Source organism: Corticium candelabrum, chromosome 6, assembly GCF_963422355.1.
Source record: "Corticium candelabrum chromosome 6, ooCorCand1.1, whole genome shotgun sequence".
Lineage (NCBI taxonomy): Eukaryota > Metazoa > Porifera > Homoscleromorpha > Homosclerophorida > Plakinidae > Corticium > Corticium candelabrum.
Window position 1 is genome coordinate 7,343,229 of NC_085090.1, and position 10,089 is coordinate 7,353,317.

General features: G+C 40.5%; 2 protein-coding genes across 2 annotated transcripts in view; both read right to left on the reverse strand.

Moving 5' to 3' along the window:
* Nucleotides 1-380: 380 nt before the first annotated feature.
* Nucleotides 381-1,697, reverse strand: LOC134181321 (uncharacterized). Its single transcript, XM_062648576.1, has one exon. The coding sequence runs from the start codon at nucleotides 1,682-1,684 to the stop codon at nucleotides 740-742; it is 945 nt and encodes a 314-aa protein (XP_062504560.1). The 5' UTR covers nucleotides 1,685-1,697; the 3' UTR covers nucleotides 381-739.
* An 8,331-nt stretch (nucleotides 1,698-10,028) lies between these two features.
* The window catches only part of LOC134181634 (hemicentin-2-like), a 20,218-nt gene continuing 20,157 nt past the window's right edge, over nucleotides 10,029-10,089 (reverse strand). Inside the window, exon 19 of the mRNA XM_062648901.1 lies at nucleotides 10,029-10,089. This exon is cut by the window's right edge and continues 77 nt beyond it. The gene's annotated coding sequence lies outside the window, so the exon portion shown is untranslated.

Here is a 10,089-nt window from a genome sequence, read left to right on the forward strand (position 1 = left end):
GTACTGGGATTGGGGGGGGGCATCGACCCTCCAATACTGGACGCTACGTAGTTGAGACAGAACTGGGGTACCGAGGTTGGTGTCGTCAATGGACTCATGGCACATGTTCACGTGCATGGTCAACCTCTTCTGCGTTGCGTACAAATTATGTGAAATGCAAGTAGAAAACTAGCGAATGGCGTTGTGATGAGAGATGCGCATGCGTAGGATACCTTGTAGTTCTGTCTTGTGCTCGGCATTGGGTGTAGCTAACGGTCATCACAGTGTTGCAATTGTCTCGCTTGATACACATACACTGTCGTCATCATTTGTGTGCATGCTGCTCTGGCTATATACCTCTGTCACGCGTATAGTATAGCAAATGACAAACCAACTTACCAATTCGGTTAATTAAAATAAAAATGACGGCAGTCTGTTAGCCCCCCAATCCAAAAAGTTTCTGCCACCCCTGATACTATCGCATAAGGATATCAACAGCTCTATCTATCCATGCCCAGTAATCTCTAAAAGACAGTCTAAGTAACATACCATGTCTGAATGAAACGCACCAGCAACTCTACAGTATTGCCCGTATACTGATTTATTGAGCTGCGTGTGCAACACTGTGAGACACGACAAAGAAATACAATTTGCTAGTACAGATTACTCTAGGAGGAACAACGTGTAGCTATAGGTCGGTCCTACACCATCTCGACAACGAAAAAACATGCTAACACGGTTTCACTGAACTCTGATGTTCTCACGACATCTGTGCTTGCATGACCAACTGCTTTACCTCGACAGAACTTAATGCACGACTGTAAACGCGAAGATCGTCTAGGGTTCCTTTGATCTCGTAAGAATCGGGATGGCTTGTATGCTGACACAAACAATCTCCAACGTACACACGTTGAGATTTTGGCGTCACTGGAACCGAATTCACGTTGATGAATTCGTAAACCAAATAGCCATCGACATAAGCACTAAGACGTCCTTCAGAAAACGTTACAGCAATATGATGCCAAGAGGAGGTAACCAGTAAGGGAGATTTACTCATTCGAGGTACAAGGTCAGGTACGGTACTGCCGACAGGTAGCGGAAAGTCAACGTATCGAAGGTCCACTCGTGCTTGAATAACCGCCAGTTTTCCGTGACTAGTAAAGATCCACAGATTAGACGCCGGCCAATTATATCGTAGCTCTCCGTTTGAGTTCTGAAACCCTTGTCCTCCGTGAAGCATGAACAGACTGTTGTGGCTTTCCGGAACGCTCAAGTTGGCCCACAAGCTTACAGTGTAGGCACGTGTGTTGACGACATTGGGTAGCTCAATGTAGTGATGCTCTTTCTTGTCGCTGAATGTGCCGTTAAAGTAGACCCCGGACCCAATCACACCCGTGGTTTGCGTCAACAGGCCGACGACGTTCCCGTCGTAGCCATTTTCGGTCGAATCCTGAGCTAGATTGCTCGCATTGTCGAACGTATAGTGTAGTATCAATCCTCGTGACAGGTCCTGTTTGATTGCGCAGTGACTGGTGTCGAGCCAGCCGTTGCAGGCTGCAATGATGCTGCGAGGTGATTCTACGAGAAGATTCGGATTGTCGTCACTCGTGAGGGAAAGATAGCCAAACTTCTGAGCGTCTTCTTGCGCAGAAGAGACACCAAGGGAGAAGAATAAGAGCAACAGAAAGGGGATAACCACAACCATCTTTCTTGGCTGTAATGACGTTAGCAGAGGGCGTCACGTGATCAGTGGGCGCAACACGGTAATCAAGTTCATTGTATACTAATAGCTGTAATGTCTATAATATTACTAGAAATTTTAAAAACTTTTTCTCTGAAAAAAGAAATAGATGTAGGGATTGCATAAAGAGTAATAGAAACAAGATTTGGATATAAACTAAAGCTAGACATTATTAGTGAATCCTTCCAACCCACTAGTAGTAAAATGTAGGGAATGTGGCTGGAAGGAGTCACTAATGATGTCTGGCTTTGTCTAACTAAATCTTGTTTCTATTACTTTTTATGTAATTCCTACATCTATTTCTTTTTCAGAGAAAAAGTTTTTAAAATTTTAGTTTGGTAAGTTTTCAGGAGTGCGAAAGCACAACCTACTCCATTAATTAAACAAAGATTTTATAGCGTAACGAAAATACACATTTTCTAAATCATACTTGGTCTACATGTATAGTCACACATCTCGAGCACGTGGATCTTACGTATACAATGTACTGTACTTGCAAGGAGCTGTGCAATGTTTGTGTGTATAGGTTTGAATCATGCAGACGATACATTTAGTTGCAATTATAACTTACCACTACTAGATAAACGAAGCTGTGTTCTACTAACTTGAGAGCTACGAGCATATGTGCATGTGTGTGTGTGTGTGTGTGTGTGTGTGTGTGTGTGTGTGTGTGTGTGTGTGTGTGTGAGTGTGTGTGTGTGTGTGTGTGTGTGTGTGTGTGTGTGTGTGTGTGTGTGTGTGTCTGTGTCTGTGTGTCTGTGTGTGTTAGTCTCGCGTATTGTAGCCTACCGAAAATAGAAAAGAGGAGGGGCTGGCTACGCGAGACTGTGTGTGTGTGTGTGTGTGTGTGTGTGTGTGTGTGTGTGTGTGTGTGGTGTGGTGTGTGTGTGTGTGTGTGTGTGTGTTTGTTTGTGTGTGTGTGTGTGTGTGTGTGTGTTTGTGTCGGTGGGGAAGGGTGTGGCCACGACAGACTAATTTATAGTATTAGTCTGACAGCCCGGAGCACTGGGCTAGCTTGTAGGTGTGCTGTACCATTTGAATACGTTAGGGTACGACATGACAACCATGAGATGTCGGTTTCAAGAGCGTCAGCTTCTTCTTCTTCATCATTGTGTAGGTGTCATTGAGCACACACGCCGCACGTGCACGTGACCGCGAGCGCGCACTGTACAGTACACGTGTGCGCATGCTGAGCGTCCTAACAAAAGCTCGGCTTCTACACGCGGCTGGCTTGTACGCACGAGGTCTTCAATTTGCGGCCTAAAGAGGTCGACCTTTATACACAACAATACGGTAGCTCTAGACAACTCACTTTGTGCGCAAAATTTCATCGTCTACGCCACACCTCTACAGCTTGTAACAAACCAGGCCCGTAGGAAGCAAATAAAAAGTGGTACGGCCTAACGCACGGTAAAGGGCGTGGCTTTTAATTTAGTGCGCGTTAAAGTGCGGCCATGGGCGCAGAGAAGGGTCTGGCTAGGCGAGGCTACAAAAAGCAGAGCCATATATATATATGGCTCTGACAAAAAGTGTAGCCTCGTACCCAGGCCCTCTTTCGCGCCCGGAGAAGAGGGCCTGGTACACGTTGTATTCGCATGCGCGCATAAATTAGAAGGAAATCGTGGTAATATATGCACGCATGCGGAACCGACGTTGTTTAGAATCTCGAGCCGATAATGTCGCGCGCAATCGACAGTGAAACAGCTTCCGTGTTCAGTAGTGATGAAGCCCTAGATCTAGACCCAAGGTCAAGTGAAACTCCGCGTTCGCGTAATCTTTGACTTGTTCTATCATCAGCAATACTATAGGAGACACGATCGCGACAATGACGACATATCCACAATCTTCTTCACCACATTTCTCTAGCTTGCAGTCAACCCTATACGGTGTATGTTGATAGCACAGCGATTTACCGTATCCTGTAGGAAGCCAGCTGCAGACGTCGTTTCCGTTGTAGATGTGCTCTACGACAACACGCTGCTGCTCCTTCAGCTCTACATTACACAGCTTAAGCTTGCCTAGAGCGTAGTGCAACACCATATCAAAACCAGAAGCTCTGCCTTCATCCACCATTTGCCAAATTGGGTCTTACTGCGCGCGACATTATCGGCTCGAGATTCTAAACAACGTCGGTTCCGCATGCGTGCATGTATTACCACGATTTCCTTCTAATTTATGCGCGCATGCGAATACAACGTGTACCAGGCCCTCTTCTCCGGGCGCGCAAGAGGGCCTGGGTACGAGGCTACAAAAAGTGGTGCGGCCATGGCCGCACCAGCCGCACCGGCTCCTACGGCCCTGCAAACGTCACATTCTGAGAACTGCGTCGACAATTCGTGATGAAAGCGAGCCGAATTTGCTTTTGCCTTCTGCTTGAAAGCGTTGGTTTTCCAACTACGTACGGCAAGAAGAGGTATGTATATCGCGTCTGCAATTGCGATGGCGTTCAACGTCACTTCTGTATACGCACTTCCGTTTTGCTCAAAAGCACGATTCTTTGCCTAACGGTAGGCAGGAAAATTACTCTACGGTTTTTTTCAACCGCAGCACGTATCAAGAACTCTTGTCACCTTGTTCGTACCTAGACTGCTTCCTGCAGTGCACATTATTTAAAGGGTAACAGGAGCTTGTGATTGGCTGCCTGGTTATTGTTTGATATCAATTGCTTACAAGTCTTACGTGTAACGTAAGTAGGGTAGCAGGTTCCACAAATCTTTTTTCTTAAATGTTTCTTTTTTTCTATCATCAAAAGAATGCAAGTATGCTTATTCTACGTCGTTTCCCAAAGTTTTAGCTTTAGATATGCCGTAGTCAAGAAGTTATGCGTGACCAAAAAGACAAAAGAAGAAGAAGAACGAAGACAAAATCCGGGGAAAACTCCGAAATTGATGAGCGTTTTTCTAGTTCTAAAGACAAGCTGAGATCGAGTCAGTAGTAGTCAGGCGTAGTTGAACCCTTAAGCATTTCTATCTGTCGTTTTCAAGATATTTAGCCGCGCTTTAAGGTGATTTCTGGAAGTCTAAAATCTGACCACGCCCACACAACCTTGTCAATCCCTACATACAGGGTATTACCGTACCCTGTGATACTCTCTGTTGGCTCACAGCTTTATAACTAGGAAGGATTGATAATGAGTCGTGGTCTTAAAATACCATGGTGGCCTCTAGTACACCTAGCGCTTGGCCGTTTTTGTTCAAAATTGAAAGTTGGATAAAATTCGTGAATCCAAATTGCACTATTGTATATCAGCGGCGTAGACAGAGTCCAAAATTTGGGGGGCACACTGGAAAATTTTCTCAAATCTGTACTTCTACTCTTAATTTAGCCGTATACCTTTTTACTTGTTAAGCTTGATTTTTCTGTTTTTGTCTACTGCGGCAAACTTGTCTACAGCTGCTTCCAAGTCTATCTTACTATACATATATCTTTCTATGGCCAGAAGCAATAGGTTATTTAATATATCTTGTCCCGTGCCAGCTCTAACTTAGCCTAAGGTATGTCTTCAGTCTTTTCAAACATGAAAACAAACGTTCACATGACGCGGTAGAGACACCTAATGTCAACACAATTTGTAAGACTTTGAGCAGGTCTACGAAAGCCTCCTTCACTGGCAAGAGATGGCATATCACGTCAGAGAGGGATTACTTCTGTTTGCACTTTAAATGACACCATCTGCTGCAGACTCCACCTGAAATGACACCATTTCATGACTAAGACCACAATGCTTAGTTAATTAGTCAGAAGCTCCATAACTTTGACGTTAAGAAAAGAAGATCTTGGGCTACACGCACTAACAACGTCAGTTGAATTCACTAATTATCTGATCCAGTGTTGTGTTGTGTTGTAAATTGAATGCGATAATAGTTATCGATGTCTCTACAATCTTCTTCATTTCCTCGTGCTCTTGTTATTTCCATTCCAACATCCATACGGATAGGTTATTGCAATCTGCGACGTAGTCTATTGAATTGTAATTTCAATTTGAAGATTTGAAACAGTGGTTGCAATTTGCAAACTATATGATCAAAATTTAAAAGTAGCCAAATTTTGGGGCACGTGTCCCCAGCAGGCCCCCATAGCTACGCCACTGTGTATATGTAGTGACTAAGTCGCTAGCTATTTATGTATACGGAGTCTGTAACTCTACAGCACATGCGCTGTCGCATAAAGAGCTTGCACTGCCGGAAATCCACAACGCTCAGAAGTCTTGAACAGTCCACGGCACCCCATGGCTCTCTTAGGGCCCCATAACTGTTGAACTGTTCACGCAAGTCATGGAGTATCAATTAATGACAAACAAGAATTGCACTGCCACTATGCCCCAATGTTTGAAGGGTCCATGGCAGTAGAGCCGCGTTTCCGGACGGTGTGTAGATCCCAGCTCCCGGATTCACTCTCACTACATCCGGGAGCTGAAATCTACGACTGTCTGGGAACGAGCCGTGGCACCCTACAACTCCCTTAGTACCCCGTAACAGCACCACCGGGTAGCTACAAAACTGCACAGAACGCATACCGTCGCAGAGATTGCAACGCGACACACGTTTTAAACATTCTGATTAATTAATATCAACCTAAAGTTTTCACCCACAATCCAAGAAAGAGTATAAATTCAAATAGCACGGAAAACTCTTTCGGAAAGAAGTCGACCCGCCTTTTTTCTAACGACGGAACTCGTTGACTGGCAGCTCGACGTCGTCCGCACCGAGACAGACAGCACACTTACAGCTCCTCACCGCAGGCGAGTAGACGGTCGTCGTCGCGTTGTTGGGACAACGCAGTCGAACGTGGCGCATGCGCATGCTCTCCACGCGACAGCAGTTGCGCTGCTCGTTGCTAGGTCGGGCCGAGCCTGCGTGGTCTTGCGAGAAGCAGTGACCTTCACATTTGAAGTTGTCCACTCTCTGTTCCGTGCGACAGTTCTTGTATCGGACGTGATGGTAGATCACATTCGGATGGCAATAATCTCGAGGACGATTATCTAAAACGTTAAATAATTGAAATATAAAAAATTAAAATAATTAATATTAATAACAAATATATTAAAAATATATTAATAATTAATATTAATAAATAATTAAAATACATAAAAATTAAAAGAATTAATATTAATAACAAATTAATTAAGTAATATTAATAATTAATATTAATAACAAATTAAATAAATAATATTAATAATGAATATTAATAAATAATTAATATTAATTTAACAAATTACATTACAGAAACCCGGAAGTGTGATGACGGGAGAGGTCTGGTTACGCGAGGCTACTCTACTAGTCTGTTTACCGTCTGTCCACTCTGCCACTTTCACCCATAAAGAAAAGGGACTTGCTTGTTAATGCACGTGGGTCAACTGGTAATAAATTCAAGAACCAACTTAGTAAGGAATCTTCAAATATGAAATGTATATTTTAAAATTATTATAAATATTTCATAAATGCTAAATATTTTATAATTACTATTTATAATATATTACAAATATAATTAATTGCATTATTAGTAGTTAGTTATAATAGTACATTATAACTAATATATTATGGCCAATATATTATAATTATATAATATAACTAATATATTATGACCAATATATTATGGCCAATATATTATAACTAATATATTATAACCAATATATTATGGCCAATATATTATAACTAATACATTATACTAATATATTATGGCCAATATATTATAACTAATATATTATAACTAATATATTATAACCAATATATTATGGCCAATATATTATAACTAATACATTATACTAATATATTATGGCCAATATATTATAACTAATATATTATAACTAATATATTATAACAAATATATTATAACAAATATATTATAACTAATATATTATAACTAATATATTATAACTAATATATTATAACTAATATATTATAACTAATATATTATAACAAATATATTATAACAAATATATTATAACTAATATATTATAACTAATATATTATAACTAATATATTATAACTAATATATTATAACTAATATATTATAACTAATATATTATAACTAATATATTATAACTAATATATTATAACTAATATATTATAACTAATATATTATAACAAATATATTATAACAAATATATTATAACTAATATATTATAACTAATATATTATAACTAATATATTATAACTAATATATTATAACTAATATATTATAACTAATATATTATAACTAATATATTATAACTAATATATTATAACTAATATATTATAACTAATATATTATAACAAATATATTATAACAAATATATTATAACAAATATATTATAACTAATATATTATAACTAATATATTATAACTAATATATTATAACTAATATATTATAACTAATATATTATAACTAATATATTATAACTAATATATTATAACTAATATATTATAACAAATATATTATAACAAATATATTATAACAAATATATTATAACTAATATATTATAACTAATATATTATAACTAATATATTATAACTAATATATTATAACTAATATATTATAACTAATATATTATAACTAATATATTATAACTAGTATATTATGGCCAATATATTAAAACTAATATATTATAACTAATATATTAGTTATATATACAATATCTAAATTCCCACCTTGTATTAGCAATGTGGCTGTCTTTCTTGCGATTCCAGCAGAGTTCATCGCCTCACATGTATACTCTCCTGCATCTTCGAAGCCAACAGGCTGGATAGTGAGATGACCAGAAACTGATACCGAGAAGCGTCCGCCCTCCAACCGTTTGTCGCCTTTTGTCCACAGAATGGTGGGAGCAGGAAATCCGCTCGCTTCGCAGCCAAAGTGCACAGAATCGTCGCCTTCATCGACTCGTGACCAAGAGATTGTTTGCGTTTCTGGTGAGTAGTAGATGTCAGGAGCAACTGGAAAAAACAGTTTGTAGAGAGACAAATAGACAAGGAAATGGACGAGGAAGAAACATCAAGAGATCATTGCATGCTCAGATCCACATGCATGCATGCACAGGCATGCACGCACGGGCACACGCACATGCACACGCAACACACACATGCACACGCGCGCGCGCACACACACACACACACACACACACACACACACACACACACACACACACACACACACACACACACACACACACACACAGAGGTAAACAACAAACACAACGACAAACATCCATCTCTACCTACACACTCACCAATTGTCTTCAGATAGACCGTCTCCTGCAGGTACATCATCCCATTAGATGCTATGCAAGTGTATGCCCCTTCAGACCAAAAACTGACGTCTCCAATCACTAAAGATCCATTGACTGTCGTGAAGAGTCCGTTGGAAGAGTCGCTCACGATGCTGTTGTTGTATGACCACGCGTAGGTGGCGGGTGGGATGCTGTCGACGCTGCAGTGAAGAAGGGCGGCGCGTCCTTGTGGTATGGTGAGATTCTCGGGGCGTCTTGTCCAGTTCATCATTGGTATGTAGACGTCGGTGATATTTGGACCTACAGTAAGGAACATCAATAATGTGTGTGTGTGTGTGTGTGTGTGTGTGTGTGTGTGTGTGTGTGTGTGTGTGTGTGTGTGTGTGTGTGTGTGTGTGTGTGTGTGTGTGTGTGTGTGTGTGTGTGTGTGTGTGTGTGTGTGTGTGTGTTGTGAGTGCGTGCAAGCACACGTATTGGTGTATGTAAAAGATAACAAACAAAGAAACATACAACATACACAGAAAGAAGAAAAGAAGACAACAGACAAACAGAATCAAAAAACAAACACAGAACTAGGCAAACAATATAAAGAAACAAAACACAAACAAACAGACAGACAGACAGACAGACAGACAGACAGACAGACAGACAGACAGACAGACAGACAACCGACAGACAAACAGACAGACAGACAAACAAACAAATAAACAGACGACAGACAGACAGACGACAGACAGAGAGAGAGACAAACAACCGACAGACAGAGAGACAAACAACCGACAGACACACAGACAAGCAGACAGACAACAGACAGACAGACAAACAGACAGACAGACAGACAGACAGACACACACACACACACACACACACACACACACACACACACACACACACACACACACACCCACAAACAGACGACAAACAGACAGACAGACAATGACCACACCTCCAAAAACAAAATACCTTCAACTACCACTTCCGCAGCACTCAAGATCCTTCCACCACTATTGACAGCCTCACACGTGTACAAGCCTTCATCTGACTTCCTCACGTTTCTAATCAGCAAGCTGCCGTCTTGCAGTCTCAAGATTCGCGTGTCATTGTAAGGCAGTTCTCTAAACCCCGACGTCGTCCACACCATGGTAGGCGTGGGCGTGCCAAC

Bases quoted from the DNA above. Each gene is read 5' to 3' on its own strand.
- LOC134181321 (XM_062648576.1), bottom strand. From the start codon at position 1,684: ATGGTTGTGGTTATCCCCTTTCTGTTGCTCTTATTCTTCTCCCTTGGT.